This window comes from Acomys russatus, chromosome 10, assembly GCF_903995435.1.
Source record: "Acomys russatus chromosome 10, mAcoRus1.1, whole genome shotgun sequence".
Classification (NCBI taxonomy): domain Eukaryota; kingdom Metazoa; phylum Chordata; class Mammalia; order Rodentia; family Muridae; genus Acomys; species Acomys russatus.
This window is the reverse complement of record NC_067146.1, coordinates 63,053,457-63,074,557: the sequence shown is the minus strand read 5'-3', so window position 1 is coordinate 63,074,557 and position 21,101 is coordinate 63,053,457. Positions and strand designations below refer to the sequence as shown.

The 21,101-nt window shown below is 39.0% G+C and overlaps 1 protein-coding gene across 3 annotated transcripts in view; it reads left to right on the top strand.

Moving 5' to 3' along the window:
• The window catches only part of Ccser1 (coiled-coil serine rich protein 1), a 1,084,048-nt gene that overhangs the window by 106,758 nt on the left and 956,189 nt on the right, over positions 1-21,101 (top strand). For all 3 annotated transcript variants that reach the window (XM_051152255.1, XM_051152256.1, XM_051152257.1), the window contains exon 2: positions 18,635-19,975. In XM_051152255.1, coding sequence (XP_051008212.1) covers positions 18,676-19,975 — 1,300 coding nt within the window. In that variant the 5' untranslated portion in view covers positions 18,635-18,675. The remainder of the gene's footprint in view (positions 1-18,634; positions 19,976-21,101) is intronic.

The window sequence follows — 21,101 nt, the reverse complement described above, 5'->3', positions numbered from 1 at the left end:
TATAAAAGTTTCAGTCCACTCAGGGGAATCACATGGCTAAGGATCCCTAGGCACCCACTCTAAGTTTCCCCAAGACTTGCAGAGATGCTTGGAGTCAAAACCTTCCCATGAAAGGCCCTGCTTTGCTCCCAGAGCCAGTTACCAAGAGTCTAGGTGTGGTGAGTAGATGAATTAATGAGGATGAGGCAGGAAAATCACTACATTTGGTCAGTCTGGGCTCCATAGCAGCACCCTGTGTCAAAGATAAAAAACGGGTTGGTGTCCTGGCTGTGTCATGATGCTAAATGTATCAAAAGCCATATTTGAGTCTTTCTCATTACTAGTCTTTCTATATGTAAATGAATAAAATGAATTATGTAAATTACTTGTACATCCTGGAATGTACTTTTAAAATATAGTTCTTAAATCAATAAACTATTTTTACAACAAAAAATGTACTGCAATTTCACCAAAATATTTTAGCTATACTTGATTTATAGATGGATATTGTTATATTTTAATGCGTGTTATATAATATATTTTTTTAGTATAAAAACACTGATGTGTCTGCTCTATGAGCCAGAATTAAACTATGTACAGATTCTCACATATGATAGGCACACATATAATGAACATGTATGTATGTATTTTGTTGATATTTCTATAACTGAGAATATGAATAGATTTTAACTTGTCAGTTATTTTGAAGCATTTTAAGTGGACAAATAAATATAACTTTTAATGTTTAAATTCATATGGGTTGTAATGATTAACATTTCAGTGGCTTAGCCTAACCCTGATTACAGGATCACTAGAGGTCTGTTACAAATCTCTAAATGGAGTGAGTGGACAAGCCTGTATAATATGTCCTCATTGGCTTCTTGTCTACGTCTCTTCAAAGGAATTTCATAATTAACTGACAGTTCTGAGCTACTTTATTTTATGAAAGTCAGATTAAGGTCTATTACTTTGTTTATCTCACTCTTAGGTCTAACTAAGGTTGGTAAGAGTTTTCTATCCAGACTGAAGTGTAGGTGAGCACTGATGCCCAGAGTTTCATCAAATCATTTGCTGTAAGGGAAGGAAATGATTGTTCTATCGGACTATTGCTGGTGGCTTTGGCCTGCTTTGCCTGGATATCTATTTGCTGTTTCTTCTCTGCTATCTAACTGAGATGATAGAGTGCTGTTATCAAGTGACGACATGTTATCCTCATATTATCTCTTAAGCAACCTTAGTATGTCATCTTTCTCAGAGTAACCCACTAATACTTGGCTATATTATGTGATGTTAATCTCATCATTAATGTAGTTTAAATGCAGATTTCTAAGTCTATTGAATACTTGTGGTATTGCATAGTACTAAATATTATATCAGGTGAAATATAATACTCATGTTAAACCTACTTCAACCTTGGTTTGTAATTGTGTTGTTTGGCAAAGAGATGAAACAGACTTGATCATTTAACCTAAGCCAATAATTAAAATCAGTAAGCTATTCTTTGATCAATCTCCCTAATGGACATTTCCCTTATAAATATCTCACTTACTGGTTAAAATTAGCATGGATAAAGTATTTAGCATAAAATTTAAGGAAATACTTGAGTTCTTGTGCAAAGTGAAATTTTTATAAGTTTAATTAATATTAATGAGATTTTGTTATAGATACATTTCTTTAAATTTAGACATGTCTGATTTTGCCTCATAAAAATTCATATCCACATTATAAAAATGTGCCATGAGTCCAACTTCTTTTATGGTATTTTGATATCATTTTGATCTTATGTATTAGTTTCTTTTGCTTCAAACACTCTAAGATAATTTGCCATATAATATGATCCTACATTCACTTAAAGATTAGTGTTCTGTTGACAGGTGTTCTGATCTGCTGACAATCACAATGTGGCCAAAGCCCACAGTGTCCATCCAATCTGGGAACTCACTAGGAATTTAAGAATTGATGTTTGAATTCTACTATGTCAGAAGATGGGAATGCAACTCAGCATTCTTTATTGTTCACCAAGTCCTTGAGTTGATTTTCATGCATTCTGAAGTTGGAGAATTCTACACAGAATAAGAAAGTTAAACATAAACATGAACGTGCTAATATTTCAGGTGTTGATAGATAAATCCTCATCATATGTCAGAAAAGACAGACTTAATCCAATTATTTTTTTATTAATTTATTTAGATTACATCTCAATTGTTGTCCCTTCCCTTGTATCCTCCCGTTCCTCCCTCCCTCCGTCTTTCACCCTACTCCCATCCCCTAGGTCTGTGACAAAAGGTTATCTCCTCCCCCGCGATATGGTCATAGCCTACCAAGTCTCATTCTGATAGCCTGCTTATCCTTTCGCTGAGTACCACCAAACCTCCCCACCAAAGGGAGGTGGTCAAATATGGAGCACCAGAGTTCATGCTATTAAAAACAAGGAAATCCTGAAACTTACAGATGGGTGGAAGTAGAAATGATCATCCTGAGTGAGTTAACCCAGACTCAGAAAGACTCACATGGTATATACTCACTTACAACTGGACACTAGCCCAAAAGGGATGTCCCATCAAAGTCTTCACTTACCTAATCCAATTATAAAGCTTTGAAAATATAAGAAAATAATGTGTGTGATATTTCAGATTACATAAAATGAAGCTCAGAAACTTAAATGATCAAAAATGGAAGAGGACAACACTTAAAATAAATGTCTAAGAGCTGTGTCTTTAATTTATAAAGGCAATAATACATTGGTGAAAAAAATCAGCAAAAAAAAACCTGTAAACGAATATTTAAATATTTTTTGTATACTAAAAATACCTGATTTAATTATTAAATTTCTAAATGTTAACTGATATATTTAGACTACTAATATACTTAACTCATTATTAAAAATAATCTGTTTTATAAATCATATACTATATTAACCAACACCTAAATTTTATGGTATAAGTTTTATAAGAGTTCTATAAGAAAATTAATGAATAGCTAAGTATGTAAGTAAGAGCGAAAAGAATTTTCATCAGCTGTATCGTGGGATAGAAACCATACTGCCTTGTAAGTTAGAGTTATGTTTCTAGTTCTTATTCTATGGTGAACTAGCAATAAACCTGTGCTCACCTCCAGCTTCTCCTTGGTGCATAACAAAGTTTGAGTCTTAAGCATCACCTTGGGGTCTGTATACTCCCAGGTAGCTCACTGAGGCACCTAGAGTTTCTGATTGTTGTGGGATATGACTCAAGAACTTGCTTTCATCCTTCATTCCTTCTCTCCTTTCCTGTGAGGCAAGCTCACTTTATACAGTTAGCATGACGTCAGACTCAGGATACTCTTGACATTCTCTTATGATGAGGGTACTGTGAAACCATCGCGCCTAATACAATTTAGCATTTATAGTGGTTTCTCAGATGCTTCTGCTTCTGGACAGGGAGTGTGTGTTGGGAACCAATGGTTTAGATGGATCTTCACTGGTTAGCTCCAATCCTGCAGAAGTGTATCGTTTGTGTGATAACTAGTGAATAAGGACACAGTCTAAAGAGAAAAGTATCTTTGGCCTTCTGCTCTCAACAGCATGCCTGCCTCAATGGATGCTTATTAAATGAAACGAATTCCTCAAAACCATGCATCATTTTCTTTTCTACAGTCAACACCTCTGTTTAACTTACTTTTAGTTGCTTCATTATTACTTTGGTCATTTAGATATTAGATTTATTGAAGGGAGGGGAAAAAGCCTGTCTATTTTAATTTTCTGTAGTTTTTGTACAGATCATCACATACTAGATTTTAATAATACATGCAAACGTTCTGTTTCATACAAATATTTTTGGAGACTTCCGTGTGTCTCTCTTCATGACTTGATTTCTTGACTTCTACAGAGAAGTCCTCATACACTGCATGTCCTTGATGGAGTTCATTGCTGTAGAATGGGAGCCACATACCTTGCCTCTGACCACTGCAGCAGCATGTGCTGCTGTTGTAATAACTAAGTGGTACCCTAGTGGCATGAACTTGTCTTGCCACTTGTCTTGATTTCAGAACAGTTTCATTGATTACCAGGAAGACATTTATTCATTGCAATTTGGCCCAGCTTATGAGTGAGGAAACATTGCCATTGGGCTGAAATCCAAAACATCACTTAGGGTTCTTCCATTAATAAAAATTCCAAAAACTAGGTCAGCCAAAGCAGGCACACTCCACGTTATCAAATTAGTATTTAGGAGTACGATGTATCAGCTACTTTCATGATAGTAGTGCAAAATTTCTGTTTCAATAGCAAATAGCTGGATCTTTCCTCTTACTTTCAGTGGGTAAAATCTTAAGTACATATGGTATTTCTCTTTATGAAAGAAAATCTAGTTAACACTTTCATGGAAAGTTCATAAAACCTGATTAATTGTCAAGAAGCTAGGTGGTTGAAGCACCTTCTCTCAGCATTGCAGGTACTTAGGAAGTGCTGCTCACCACTTTGCCACTGAGACATAGGACACAGAAGAGCTCAGATGCAGCAATGAGGATGCAAGGATGTGGCTCCCAGGTAGAGCAGCACAGGGGTGAGTAAGAGGCTCTGCAGAGAAAGCTCAGGACAGTGCGCTAGTGATTTTCCAAGTGCTGCTGTTTCTAAATATTTTGATATACCTCATTTCCTCAGATTTTCCAAATTTGAGACTAGAAATGAACTTGTTTTTAAAGGGTGTGGTTTAGGAATAATGTGTTTTCAATATGTAAAAGAAATTATGTTTCAATACTTTATATTTTGAGACTGGGTAAACTTTGAAGTCATTATTTTCCTTGACTTCACCATTGCAATGGTGATTTTAACAGGACTTTTACCCTCATTAGAGCAACAACAAATCAACAGCAACACAATAACAAAGCAATCTAAATAGAGAAACCCTGGGAATTTTTTTAAACACGTTTTTATTGAAAAATAAAATAATTCATATTACATCTCATTTTCTATCCCATCCCCTACATCCTCCCATTCCTCCCTCCCTCCCACTTTCACCCCAATCCCCTTCCCTATGACTGTGACTGAGGGGGACCTCCTCCCCCTGAATATGGTGCTAGGGTATCAAGTCTTTTCTTGGTAGTCCGCTATCCTTCCTCCGAGTGCCATTGGGCCTCCCCAACAAAGGGACATGGCCAAATATGGGGCACCAGAGATCCTGTGAAAGTCAGTCCCCAGTCTCCACTTAACTGTGGAGAATGTTCTGTTCCTTGGTTAGATCTGGGTAGGGGTTTGATGATGACTGCATGTTTTGTTTTTGGTTGGTGCCTTTGATCAAGCAGAACCCCTGGGCTCAGATCCACGCATCATAATGTTCCTCTTGTAGGTTTCTAGGACCCTCTGGATCCACCTACTTCCCTATCCCCTATATTTTTCTCACCTAGAGTCTCAATAGGATGTTCTCACCTGGGAATTTTATTAGACTCTTCCTTGCTCCAGTCCTCCAGTCTTGACCCCCAGCATTCTTTTTTTTTTTTTTTAATCCAACGTATTTTTTAAAATTAATTTATTCTTGTTACATCTCAATGTTTATCCCATCCCTTGTATCCTCCCATTCCCCCCCCCCCATTTTCCCATTATTCCCCTCCCCTATGACTGTTCCTCTCAGGAATACACAAAAAATCAGATGAAGGACCCCCAGCATTCTTGAGACAGACCCTGTTACCTTCTTTGGATGATAATGACAGTGGTTTCCCTGCTGGCAAAGTGGCGGATTGAACTGAACTGTCTAGTGGCTTTTTCGGCATGAGGTTGGCCTACAGGACTTGTGTTCTCTCGTTATCAGACCGTCTGGTTCATGTGCTCATTCCGGGCACCAGGCAGGTCTTGGACGGAGCAGGCTCACCTAGAGGCTCTGCTCTTGGTTTTGTCTCTCCCAGAAGACTGCTTCCATTCTGTTCCTACATGACCTCCTCCTCACTCCCCGCTTTCACTTCTGGTCTCATCACTGTGACTCTGACTGTACAAAACACATCCTTGTCATATGTCATTTTGTCTGGCCCCTTCATTCCTTGGTGGTCTTCCTTGACTGGAATAGATTGAGTAGATTGGAATTACAATCTTCCATTGCCTGTATATGTAGAAGTAGACTCATTAAAAAAATATTTGAGAATCCACTAAGCTGTTTGTGTGTGCTGGGGAAATGGCACTAAGCCTAAAGTTGAGCAAGTGGGTTGCAAGCTTCTCCCCTGGCTGCACAGAGAGTGATGGCCTTGGCATAGCTAGTGTCTCAGCTCTCAGTTTCCTATTTGTCCATGTTTGAGGAGCTTCTAGGCTGGGTTACCTACCTTCCTTGGGTTGCCATGGGCTGTCCCACTTTAATAAAGTTTCAAAGCAGACCAACCTCTCACCTACTGGGAATGTTTCTAGGATGCACTAATTAGTCTCTACAAGCCCTGTGTTTCTCAGTGGAGGGATTAATTCTAAAGAAGAGAATCAGGAGAAAGCAGGGGGCTCCTTCCTCAGAGGCAATATTTAGAGAGTCACTCTTCCTGCCCCATTTTTCCCTGGACTATAGAAATGTGGATATTGACATGCATGGCAAAGTTATATTGGATAGATTTAAGCCTATTTTCCCCCAAGGAGGAGCAGTGTTAGAGAATCTGTTTTTCATGAAACCTGCTTTTCTCCATGAGAGTATATGGCCAATTTATATACTTTTCTTAATTCAAATGAGCTAAATATATAGTTTGATACTGTTACAGGAAAATATATTTAAAGAATAAATAAATATAGTAATGTAATAAATACATATTTTTGCTGTTATTGGGCTGAAGGAAAGTCTACTAGTAGTTGCTGCTTATTATATTTTGTTTTGTTAATTGAAAATAAAAAAATAAAAGATTTATTCTAGTCACGGTTTACCCCACCCCCACAACTCCTCCCATGTCCTCCACATCCCTACCTACCAAACGCCACATCTTCTTTTCTTCTTTTTTAAATTAAAAAATTGTAATGTGTTCTCATTACATTATTATTGTAGCCCCTTCCCTTGTCACCACCCTTTCCCACCCTTTCTCTCTCCCCTGTCCTCAGAAAGGGGAGCCCTCCTCCCCTAACATCTGACCTCAGCCTATCAAATTTCATCTGTACTGCCTGCATCCTTTTCCTCTGTGGCCTGGCAAGGCTGCCTCGCCAGGGGGAAGTGCTCAATGTGGGGGGCCCAGAGTCCATGTCGGAAGCAGTCCCCACTCAACATATTGTGGGACCCACAAGGAGACTGTGCTGCCTGTCTCCTACATCTGAGCAGAGGGCTAGGTCCTGAGCATGCATGGTCCTTGGTTGGTGCATCATTCTCTGTATTGTAGTGTACTTATCCTGTACTGTGTGACTAATATCCATTTATGAGTATATACCGTACGTGTCTTTCTGGGTCTCTGTTATGTCACTCAGGATGATCTTTTCTAGTTCCATCCATTTGCCCGCTAATTCCCTCAACCAAAGAATGAATAAAGAAACTGTGGTACATTTACACAATGGAATACTACTCAGCTTTTAAAAACAAGGAAATCTTGAAATTTGCAGGCAAATGGATGGAATCTTCTTTCTTTCTTTAGAAAACAAAACAAACAAAAACTTAAACCAAAATAATAAAAATAAGAACCAAGAAAAAGTACAAGAAACACAAGCACACACACACACACACACACACACACACACACGCACACACACGCACACACACACACACACAGTTAGAAATGATAGTATATAAATAGGAAGCCAGGAAGCCATCCTGTCAATGCCCAGACAAAGCAATATGAAACAAAAAAAATCTACAAAAACTCCCATTGAGTTCATTTTGCGTTGGCCATCTAAGCCTCAGTCTTAATCTTAGTGCTGTCTCTCTGACCCCCAGGTTCTTGTTTTTGTTTTTGTTTTTTTTAAACTAGGTAAGAATTATAGCCATACAATAAAGTGTCTGGCAGAGTAAATAGCCTGGGTTCATAAATATAAATCATTTTTTTCTGGTGAATTTCTTGCTTAGAAGAAATCTACAGAAGGATGAGATAAAGCTAATTATGACTATGCTCCTCCTTTTTGTTATTGCTGTTGTTGTTTTTTTTTTAAGTAAACTTTAGTTGGGTGCATGCTATGCATGCCTTTAATTCCAGCACTCTTGAGAGTCAGAGTCAGGCAAATCTCTGAGTTTGAGGACAGCCTGGTTTATAGAGCAAGTTCCAGGACAGTCAGGACTATACAGAGAAACCTTGTCTCTAAAAACAAACAAATAAACAAACAATCAATCAATTAAATAAACAAACCTCCTACAGTACAAGGTCTACAAATTGGAGCCCTCAGCTGTGAAGATGTGTGTGACATTTCAGAAAAAGTGTCTTGCTTGAAATAAGGACACGCCTGAAAGACACTGATTTTATTTGATTAGATTAGATTTAATTCCATTATTGAGAACACCTAGCTCTATAAATGTTGACACAAACATTATTTATACATCTTTGAGTGAAGCACTTAAACAATGTGGGTTCCAGAGAGACTCCTTAGCTCACTCTCAGGAAGGCAGACTGCTTTAACTTTCAGGATGCCACATTTCCAGCTACTAGATCTTAACTCACTACCTTTGTCCCTTCACAGCCAAAGTGGCCCCCAGGAATTCTTTTGTAGTAATTATTCTCTCATGTTAAATATGTGGCTCAGAACAGATAAATCAACAGCCTACCACAATTGCTGATGTATCTGTAACAGAAACATAATGGCCACTTAAAACATGTATTTTTAAAGCAAAGGAATAAAATGAGTTTATTATATATTTCTTATAACATGTTATGTAGTTCTTAGACGAGAAGCAAATTCATTTTTTTTTACATTTTTATTTTATTTTTTTTTAATTTTTATTATTAATTTATTCTTGTTACATCTCAATGGTTATCCCATCCCTTGTGTCCTCCCATTCTTCCCTCCCTCCCATTTTCCCATTATTCCCCTCCCCTATGACTGTTCCTGAGGGGGATTACCTCCCCCTGTATATGCTCATAGGGTATCAAGTCTCTTCTTGGTAACCTGCTATCCTTCCTCTGAGTGCCACTAGGTCTCCCTCTCCAGGGGACATGGTCAAATGTGAGGCACCAGAGTATGTGAGAAAGCAAATTCATTTTAAAGTCAAAGAATGCTATAGTTAATAGACACACTCTCCATTAACATGAGAAAATGAATACAATAACATATAGGTTCTACATCTAGCTTGAATCTGTGGATTGATAGAAAATGAGCCATCTTCTGATTTAATGTGTTCCTTTGGGAGCATTTGTATCAGAATGCCCAGGACCTCATCGTCACATCTTAGGCACTATGGCTTCCTGCCGAGGACCTAAATAGATGGATTAGTCAGTCAAATGGATTGCTTATTGATGACATAATCAATTGCAATATAAAGGAAAGAAAGGGAACTTCCAGGAAGCTTCTAGTTTTGCAGTTTACCCGGAGAGAGCCTCCCTGCTGCCTCCTGCCCTCTGCCACCTCCCACTTGTTTTTTGTTTTTGTTCTCTCTCTCTCTCTCTCTCTCTCTCTCTCTCTCTCTCTTTTAAGACATATCATGAAGGGTTGATAGTAACAGCTTATAGAACACAGTTTTACCTTCTTATGTGCCAGTGACAAGATAGACACAAGTTGTATTTGAGCTAGGATGAAGTGTTGTGGAGACATGTGTGTGAAGTGTGCACGTCTATGAATAGATGTTTTCCAACCGTGTAAGGTTCTGTGCATGGGTTTTCATAAATCAAAGGCAACCATGACGTTGTTCCAGTTGTTTCTCTAATCTTACAAAGAAACACAATCCAAGCACAGTGCTCTTCATGTACACTGTGAAATATAGATTTTAGTGAAAAGTGTCTATGAGTTGAGATACATTTTGAAAAGAATCTGGTATTCTTTTAAGGTGATTCTGACACACTGGCTCACCGTGTCAATCCGTGACTGAATGGAAGCTAACCCACTTGTTAGCCAGGATCTTAGTAAGACAAAAACCTGTGTGTCCAACCAAAGTATGGCTGAGTGGGTTGCAGATTAGGGATTTTATTTGTCCTTCCACCATAGCATCACTCATTTTCAGTTTGACTTATCTAATACTGAGTTTTCACTTGACTGGACATTGAGAGTCTGTGTATCATCGGTGTCTGAAATGGTGATTGACTACACATAGAAAACATACACCTGTGATTACAAATGTTTAGTGTAGCCACGTCTTCTTTAATTCTATCCAACGTATTTTAAAATTAAAATTATTTTCCTCTGAGTAAAGTTCTGTACATCCAACTGTATTGTTAGTCTTTTGAGACTAGGTCTCACTCTGTAGCCCAGGTTGCCCTTGAACTCATGTCTATCCTCCTGCCGTTGCCTCCTAAATTCTGTGATCACAGGTGCAAGCACCATGCCAGATGTAAGTCCTATACATGTTTCTAGCTTAAAAACTTTTTTAAAAATTTTACTTCTTCCCAAACGTCCTAGATAAGAATTAGAGACTTCCTTTAATTAGAAAGAATTTGTTTTATCAGACACCATTTTGATAAACAAAGATTCATATCGGAAAGGGTATTTTAATGTAATCATTTATCATTTAAGGACTTTAGGATGATTTTTTGATAATTAAATGCCTATTAAATGAGATTTATCTGAATAGTTGCTTAAAAATTGACTTTTATAAATCAAAAGACAGACTGTTCTGCCCTCTGCTGACCATGATGTGCAACTGCAAGTGTTTGGTTCTGGACTTGGCTCGCTCTCTGTTAACAAAACTTTAAGACAAAGGCCAGTCATGTCACAGTTAACTGTGAACAGGACTTAGATGTTAATGAGACTCTTACACTTTGGTTATACATTGTTAACTGGCATCTCGTTGGCTTATTAGTGTTTTTTTTTCTTTTTTAAAATTTAACTAATTTATTCAGATTACATCTCAATTGTTATCCCATCCGTCCTCCCTCCTTCCCGCTTTCACCCTATACCCCTCCCCTATGTCTGTGACTGAGGGGGACCTCCTCCCCCACTATATGGTCACAGCCTCTCGAGTCTCGTCTTGGTAGCCTGCTTATCCTTTCTCTGAGTGCCACCAGGCCTACCCACCATTCTGGTTCCCCTTATTAGTGTTTAAAGGAGAAGCTAAAATCAATATTTAATTTTAAAATTGTTACACTTTATTACTATTATTTTGTATGTGTGGGTGTTGGTGATGTGAATATGCCTGGGAGGAGCCCGTGTGCCAAGGTGTATCCATGGAGGCCAGAGAACCCATTGTGGGTCCTGAGGCTTGAACTAGATTGTCAGACTGGAATAACAGGTGCCTCTACCAGCAGAAGCATCTCTACTTAATCTTAGTAAGGAAGAGTCACAGACCTACCCACTCTCCATCATCTCATTACTTGCATTTATGTTACTCTTTGGCTGTATTAGTGAACCTTTTATCCTCACCACTGGCAGAATCTTGGACAGAATCTGTTCACTGTCCTCATTACTGAGGATATTTTGGAATAAGTACCATAAGGCAAAAGCGAAAGGAAATAGTTGTAATTAGGAAACTAAGTAGAATTTGAATGATCAGAAACGTAAACCTTAACCTTCACATATCTTAATTTCGACTGAAATTACTAAAACAGAAGGTTTCCCAATTTAATATCATTAAGAATGATACCGGATGGCTTAAAATTCCCAATGTGTTTTACTCTAAAATACCATTTTATGTTGGAATATTAACATTTGAAGAAGATTATATACCTCTAGGGATTCCTTGCATCCTGTCCCACTTCTCAGGCTGTGCTCCCACCCATTCTCCTGCTCCTTGCAGAGACAATAATTGTTACCAATTTTTTTTGCCCTGCACGTGATTTTTCTTTATTTTGCATGATTTTATTCATTTTACATGCACATATATGTATTATTCCATATTCTGATCTTGTTAGGCTACATTGCTGTACTCCATTGTATTATTCTCTTACCTTTAGCTGCAATCCAATTTAGGAATGTATTTTCATTGTTAAAATCTTATTACATATAGCACTAATTTCCCTACTGACGACAGTATCTGCAGCACTATCCACTTTAACCATGACCAATGGTTGGTAGCACATCTGCCTGCCTTCCTACATGTTTTTAATGCATGTATGAATGTCCAGAATGTTTATTTTACACACATTATTTCCTAAAACATACAGTTAACATATAGTTAGACTATCATTTAGCAAATTTATTAGATTATCCAATGTCTGGAAAATGTTTTCCATGTTATTTCATATTTTCAACTAGTATGTTTAGTCTTTGTTTACTATTTTTGCAATAAATACCATTTTAAAGGTCTTTTCTGCCTCCTGGAATGAGTGCTATTTACAGTTTTTACTGTTCCATGTACCCTGAATCTCCTTGTGCAGAGTTTGCTATTCTCTCATAATGCTCAGCTGTGGACTGTTTTTTATTTCACATCTTTTATTTTTTGTAAACTCCAAATGGTATTGGCAGTGTGACCTGTGATCTCCTCTTTCCCTCCTTTTATTAAACATAGATTCTTTTTATATACAATACAGAGTGAATACAGCTTCCCTCTCCTCTTCACCTCCTAGTTCCTCTTCACCTCCTCTCCCATCGGGATCCATTCCCCTTTCTGTCTCTCACTAGAAAAAACCAGGTGTTTAAAAGATAATAATAAAACATAACAAAATATAATGTAATAAAATAAAACAAGAAACCCATCGTATTGAAGTTGGATAAGACAGTCCATCAGGAAAAAAAAAAAAAAAAAAAAAAAAAAAAAGAGCCTCAAGAGAAAGTGTAAGAGATGCACTTATTCTCACATTTAGGAGTCTCATAAAAATACTGATCTGGTAGCTACTGATTTATATGCAGAGGACCTAGTTAGTAAAGGACCATGTAGGCCCTGTGGTTGCTGCTTCAGTCACTGAGAGTTCATGTGAGCTTTGCTCAGCTATTTTCCAACAGAGCTCCTTAACCTTCCTAATGCTGCAACCCTTTGGCCTTTTCATACAATTCCTCATGTTGTGGTGACCTCCAGCCACAAATCTATTTGTGCTGCTACTTATTAACTGTACCATTGCTATGGTTATGGATCATAATGGAATTATCCATCTTAGGCAACCCTTCCTCAAGGGTCCTTCAGTCCCCAAAGGGGTTGCAACCTACGGGTTGAGAACCACTGTTTTGGAAGGTCTTGGCATCTGCCATCCTCTCTGGTGCTTACATTCCTTCTGACTCCTCTTCCACAGGGCTCCCTGAACTCTGAGGGGAAGGATTTGATGGAGACATCTCATTTAGAGGTGTGTTTTCTAAGGCGTTTTCTTTTTTCTGTGTAATGTCTGGCGTTGGGTCTCTGCATTTGTGCCCATCCGCTGCAGGAGGAAGCCTCTCTGATGACTGGGACCTCCTTTTGAAGTCTCAGTGCTACACTCACAAACTTGACATTATTAACTTTCAGAATATTGAGACTAGAAACCATTACTTTCTGGTTTTTCTTGATAAAAAAAAAAGAGTTGGGTGTCTGTTCAGAAGTTAATTGGTGATGCAGGTTCCTCTGTGAACCCCCTCTTTGTATTTCTTCTGTTTGTATTCTTCTTTTTGCATAGTAATTTTTGTGTGCATATATGCTTAATGCATGTGGAAGTGCTTGCATGTGCACACCTGGAGGTCCAAGGTTGACAGGACTTGTCTTCCTTGGTCACTTCCCATTTGACAGGGTATCTCACTGACCCTGGACCTCACTGCCTGGCCAGTGAGCCACAGGGATCTGAGATTATGCCTCACTGTACTAGGTTTATATGTGCAGGCCACTTGTGGACAATTACACAGTTCCTGGTGAGGAACTTAGGTCTTACACTTGCTCAAGGGGTATTCTACCAACTGAACCATTTCCTCACCCAACTATAGTCTTTTTCCTTGTGTTTTCTGTTTCTCATTGTCTCGTTGGAGTTCTGTTTCTACATTTCTCAGTCACCAATGAGACTGCTTATTGTTTCTTATATTCGTTTTTAATACATTTGTTCTCCTCTGAGAAATGTTCCTGTTCCTTGCTAATTTACTTTTCCTTTAATATTTTTCATATTTATTTGGTGAAAATTTTTTATGTATCCCAAATATTAAATCCTTGTCCAATGACTATCTTCCTAGTGATTTCTCATTATTTGAGGAGTCTGCTATATCTTGCTGAGTGGCGTGCACACCAGCCCCTGTCTGAGGTATCAAAGACTATCCTACAGCCCATCTCTGTGTTCCATGGAGTCTTTGCTTACTTGTGTCTAGACCTGCCCACAGCATTTGTCCTTGTCTCTCGTCTGTGTCCCCAGAGGACTCCTTTTGTAAACTGGCTACCTAGGAAACCTTACTTGGACTCGGCTTCTAAGCTCCCTACTCTAGAATACAGTTAGTTTCCTTTAACTAATGCCTACTGTTAACTCTAACCAAATTCTGCAATAGTATATTATAAAGTAATGCAACTGTTGTAAACAAACATCCTCTGTCTTCAGGTACCCACTTTCCTGTTTTCAGTGTACTTTCGTTATGTGCTTATGGTCCTTCCTAAGCAAACATAATCTCACCTTTTGAAACTCATGCTCAGAGTTAAAGGCAATGGTTTAATTCTGATCTATTTCCTGAATATTTTGGTAATGTATCTATTGAGTTTTGTGTGGCCAAGAAAGGGATCAGCATGCTCAGATATGTGGGTCAAAGAAAGGAAGGGGATTATAGTTGAGGATCCCTACTCTGAAAACCTCATGTGCTCCCAAACTTGAAACACTACATTTTCATACAACACCTTAGTGGGAGGTCCCATGCTTCACCTCATACAGTGGTTGCAGCGAAGGCGCAAGTACACTGAGAATAACAGTGCAGCCATGCCAGTTGAGTACAATAATAAAGCCATGCCAGTTTATGTGTATAAAATGTTTGTGAAAGATAAAATTTGCCTTTAGTTTTTCTGTACTATCACTGAAATAGTTTTAATATCTGTGCACTTATTTCAAAATATGAAACCATGAACATCATTGGCCCCAAGCCTTTGGATAAAGGATGAGCCATTTCTGTGAGAGATTAGTCAAATGTCCGCCATGTTGCCCACATCATGATTTACTCAGTGGCAATGGGTAGTTACACTAACCTAAGCCTCACTGGGCCTTGAGACTCTCAGCCTCTGAGGCACTTTCTGTGGTGACTGGGGTGAACTCAGCAGATGGTAGGTCTAAAACAGGTGTGAACTGGTGGAGTCCAGGTGAAAAGACATGGGGAGGTCACAAATTGAAGGAGAGCCATTCCAGTGCACAGCACCAGCAAATTACTTGCCTATGATTTGTAAGCCATCGAGGGCTGCAGCTTTGTTGAGTTTCTATATGCCTCCTTCCCCTCCCCCTCCTCTCCTCTCCCTTCTTTTTTTCTTTTCATGCTCCTTACAGCAATTCTTTGAGGCAGTAGATCCTTTTTTTTAGCCTGGAGAATTCTAGGCTCTGGACAGAGATCTTAAATGCAGGCTTGAGGTCATACTTTGCTGTGTCCATTAGCATTTTTCTCAGTTGTATATCCACTGTCTCAATCTCCAAACACAAACTATATATTCTTTAACTGTTAATGAATTCCTGTTTTTTGTATTAGCCTTGCATACACATATGTGTACACATATATACACATACATACACAAATAACAAACACAAACACACACACATGTGCGTGTGCATGTGGTTTTAACCTTTCTTGTTGCTTTCACAACTAACTAGTTTCTTCTTAAACTAATTTTTCTATATCTTCTATTTTTATTATTTTTAAATACAAAGCTCTCATCATTATGATGGTGGTATCAATCTTATTATTTCTAAAAATGTATTTAAATATGTTCCACTTATTCAAATAAGCATCTTCTTTGTAGAGTCTTACCAGAACTATTGATTTGAAGTGTGTTCACCCTCTTTGTTGTAGCTGTCTCATTGCGTTACTTTTGTACCGTCTCTCTCCTTGACTATAGGATAGTTTTATGCAAGTCTAGTTGGGGCAATCTGACTTTATATACCTATTCCTTTGGTAAAATTATTTTAAGAAGTAGCTTTGTCTTATGCAAGCAATATTTGTATTCTTATATTACTTCAGAATAACATAATATAGCCACAATGGCTAATTACATATGACTTAATAATTTATTAAGTACTTATTTTCAGTGATTTGCTTTCTGACCCTGTTTTTCCTGGGTGCATAATCTCACTGTCTTTATGTAAGTGATGACTCATTGGTCCATATAAGTCATCTCTGATTGAAGTGAAGAGCCCTTGGTGTCTTCACTGATTCTAGAGACAGAGTACTTGTTTTCTGTGTTGTAGGAGTGATTTATATGTTCAAAATACCTCCATTATTTTCCAGTTTGCATAAGATTAATAAAGCATTCTTAAAGAGTGCATTCACAGAAAAGTGACATGATGGTTAAAGTCTAAAAATGTTGCTGGGTAAACAGCAGGTGTTGTTTAGAGTGGATGTCTTTCCAGCTAAGCCCTAAACTCTCAGCTGGTCCTGTTGAGTCAGCATAAGTAGACGCAGTTGCTGGGAAATTTCCTCAAACTGCATGCTTTGGTATTGTTACATATGAATTATTTCTGCTATCTCCAGTGATACACCCCTCCAACAAGACCACACAATCCTCCTCAAACAGTTCTACCAAGTAGGGAATCAAGCAGTTAAATGTAGGAGTGAGTCAGAAGCCATACTCAATCAGATCCCCAAAGGTGGGCCTCACATACAGGACCCAAATTGCACAGCAACCTAGAAATGTATTACATGGATTATGCATAGCGTAAGGAGTCTAAGGAACTTTTATTTTGATAGATTTTATATCTACTCAAGGACAGAGTTCCCCTTAAAGACCACAAATTTCCCAGAGGAGGTCCATTCAGTTGCAGTAAGTGTTTAAGAGCAGATTGCTTATTATAGAAGCTTTTCTGGAAAAAAAAATTCACATCAAAATCTTTTAAACACTTGCTAAGGAGACCTAGAATTGTGTTCCTCTTTCAGTTTGAGTGCTGATTTGAACAAGAAATGCTAAAGAAAAAAAAGAAGGAAATGCTAAAGAAAAGACCAAACAATTTTTTGGTGCATTCGTATGTCAATGATAGTATTTTGGCAGCAATTATAACATGATCATTTAGCAGAGCTGGTCAGCTCCGCTTTAGGGTTTGTGATCTCCTTAGCCATGTGATTTACAGAACCAGCTGTGAGTTCTTCCCTATGTAGCAGGCCTCAAATCCATTCATAAGGTGACCAATTACTCCTGTAACATCCATGTGGCTATTGAACCAGTGAGCACACGCACATGTTGCCTGGCTGGCCAGTATTGTAGCATCTTGGCTCTACAGCTGGTACGAACTTTGATTACTCCGCCACACCCAGCCCCCAGTGCACCACAAGGCAAAGCAATCAGAAATACACTAAATGAGTTCTTTTACCAAGCCCAAACAAGGATCCAATCATATCATAACATGGAAGTCTGTAGTAAAAAGGCATACCAGAGCTATAGGCTGAATGCATACTTAGGTATAAGACAGCTAGCAACGGTCTCTACAGTGCTAGCATCTCTCTGCTCTTCACTCCAGTAAATGCAGAGCATCCTGTGTCCCATATTGACCATAAGCTCGACGCAGGACTGGCTTGGGTCGCGGAGGCTCCCTTTCTTATTCTGGTTTTGCGTCATTATCTGGTGACATTAGCAAGGTTCCTTTCTTCGTGTTATAAAATGTCTGCAGCATTACCACTTACTTCTAGAATTCTAGCAGTAACAGCCACCACAAAGAGATCATCTATAAGAAATCCTTTGTGCATCAAAGTTAGTGGACTAGAGCAGACATTTCCATGCCCTCCTCCACCTCCTTGGCCACTGGCACCCAGGAGCTGACCAAAGGGGTCAGTGTTTCTGATTTGCTCATTGTTGATGCTCTCATGATTAACCACCGTGGAGCCTCCTTCAGCTTAGGATCTTTTTCTTTTTTCTTTTTTTTTTTTAATTTATTATGTATACAGTATGCATCCCATCACATTATAGATGGCTGTGAGCCACCATGTGGTTTCTGGGAATCGAACTCAGGACCTCTGCAAGAGCAGTCAGTGCTCTTAAGCACTGAGCCATCTCTCCAGCCCTCCAGCTTAGGATCTTTGTCTCTCACCTAAGTAGCCTGTGGCTCTTCTCTATATCCTGGTGACTCAGTCTCGTTTTTCAGCAGCCTGATTACCCCTAAGCTTCCTATGTCAGACACCATGGATAAGGATTTGCTCCAGTTGGTTTTTCATGAGTGTAGGTCTTAGTGCCTTGCATGCTGCTGTCTGGTCTGTTTCTGTTAAGCTTCATAGATGACCTACTGAGCCACATGGTGCTAAATATGTCTGGGTTTAATTATAAAAGTAACAGAATTTAGATTGGCCACATCTTAAATAATGACTTTCTGTTTTCTAACCTCGCACTCTTTTTAGTGTACGAAATATTTGTGATAAATTGAAATTTTCGATTCACTTTGATAAAACTCTGTGGAAGATTTTTCTATATCCTTAAATCCTGAATTTTGACATAAATTGTCGTACAAACCAAATTTCATTCTGTGTCTCGAAAAGCTATATTTTACTTTACTGGGTCCTCGTCAAGATTGAATTCTATTGACTTGCTGTGTTTGTTTTAACTTTTCTCAGGCTGCTAAATTGGCTATCGCAGTGCAAGCCTCGGGGTCCCAATGGGGGACTCAGGATCAAGACGTTGTACCCTAGTCTCCCGGTTGCCAATATTCAGGAAAAGTATTAGCAGAAGACATGATTCTCTCCCGTCTTCACCCTCTTCCAGTAACACAGCTGGCGTCCACAGCTCCTCCCCTTCCAGCACTAACTCTAGCTCAGGGAGCACGGGGAAACGCAGGAGCATCTTCCGTGCTCCCTCCATCAGCTTCCACCACAAGAAGGGGAGTGAACCTAAGCCAGAACAAACACAACACAACCTTAGTATTTCCAATGGTGCTCAACCCAGTCACAGCAATCTGCAGAAACTAAATTTGGAGGAACAAGTCAAAACCAGGGGAAGACATTCTGTGGGTTTTAGTAGTTCACGAAGTAAGAAGTTAACAAGATCTTTGACGGAAGATTTTGAAAGGGAAAAGGAGCCTTCAACTAATAAGAATCTCTTTATAAATTGTCTAAGTTCTGGCAGAAGTGAAGGGGACGATTCTGGATTCACAGAAGAACAGACTCGCCGTTCTATTAAGCAGTCAACAAAGAAGCTACTCCCCAAATCCTTTTCTTCTCACTCTAAATTTTCTAAGTCGGTTCCACAGAGCCAACCCACGTCATTGGTACAGCAGCCTGAGTTCTCACTGGCGATTGCGCAGTACCAAGAGCGGGAACCCGCCTTAGCTAGACCGTCCCCATCTTGTTCTGTGGACGTAACCGAGCGCGCAGGAAGTTCACTACAGTCGCCTCTGCTTTCCACTGACCTGACCACAGCTCAGACCCCTTCAGAATTTTTAGCTTTGACTGAAGACTCTTTGTCTGAGGCCGATGCCTTTCCTAAAAGTGGAAGCCTGGCATCACACTGCGACAACTTTGGCCACAATGATGCTACCTCTCAGCCCGCTCCCAATCCCACTGCTGTCACAAAGACAATGGTGGAATTTGTGGGGACTGTGCCGTGTACCATGATGTCTCCAGGGAGGTACAGGCTAGAAGGTCGGTGTAGTACTGAGTTGCGTTCTTTAAGAGAGATCTCTACTGATAACCAGAGCGAAGTGTTACTACAAAGCACTGAGCCCCCTGTTAGGAATGTGAGTGACCCGGAGATCCCCCTACCAGCGGCTCATCAAAAAGAAGAGAACCCTGTGGCACAGGGTGGGGAACCAATCCTGAAGACCTATGACCAGCACAAGGCTTTGGTTGAACGCATTAAAGCGGTCCACCCTGTTTCAGATTCAAGGATAATCCCTTCTGCTGGGGATCAGCATGTTTTTAACAAAGCGTCTTATGGATATGAAGCAAGTGCTGCCAAAGGTATGCAGATTTTCCTCGTGCAAAATTGTTAATTCATTTTCCTTATTGTTTGATCAATTATTTTTACTCTAGATCTTGAGTGAAGCCACATTTTCTTGTATTTAGAATTTGTGTTAATGTTTGTTTTGATTGATCTTATACTTACCTCAATTATAATGAAAATGTAAGTCTGTGAGATTCATTTTTTTTTTTCTTAGCTGTATTTTTTTTTTCCTGTTATTTTGACCTGAGAGAAGGTGGGAGGAAAGAAACTCTTTGGAGTGTGACTGTAGAAGCATTGTTACTTTCTAGTTAATGAAATGGAGGCATGCCAGTCAAAATCTTAATGAAGAAAATGTGGGTAAATTCAATTCTGCATCCTGTGTAAACAAAGCTCTATTAACTAGAATCCATGTTTTAATATAAATAATTCTGTATGTCAATGCAAAAGGATAGTAAGCTATGAATATGAGGTCCTTGGAGTTAGAAACCCTGCCCTGTTCAAAACCCTCAGCAACATTAATTAGCTATGTGGGTGTCTTCACATTGACTGTAATTTGAGTGTGTGTAGGAGTGTATTTATGTGTGTGCATATTAGTTTGTGTGAGGGTATGTGTATGTGTGTGTTGTGTGTATGATTGAACGTGCATATGCATATATACATGTAAATTACTTCACCTTGGTTCCAGAAAATACTCAAGGGAACAGTTGAATGTGCCCTCACTCACTTGACTATTTTATGTGCTATAATTTATTATTTTCTCTCTGTCATTAGCGCTGCTGCTAGCAGTAACTGGTCTCAATGCTGAAAATGATGCTTATGCCTCCGGAAACAATGTATGATCTATAAAAGCATTAGTTAAACACTATAACAGTGAACTTTTTCTTAAGTGAGAGGGCTGGGGGCCAGGGAGCATACACATCCACAGTTGCAGGTGCTGATGACTGATGGGCAGGACCTCAGTTCGGCTCCCTGTGTTTTAGATTTTGCACATCTGGAAAGATGCCACTGTGGAGCACAGCCATGTGCAGGTTGTCTTGATGCAAAGTTCAGACTCTTAGTTGCTATGCTACATTATGAATGACCTAAAATATCAAATAAAATGAAATATAAATCAAATGAAATGTTATCATATCAAAAACCATC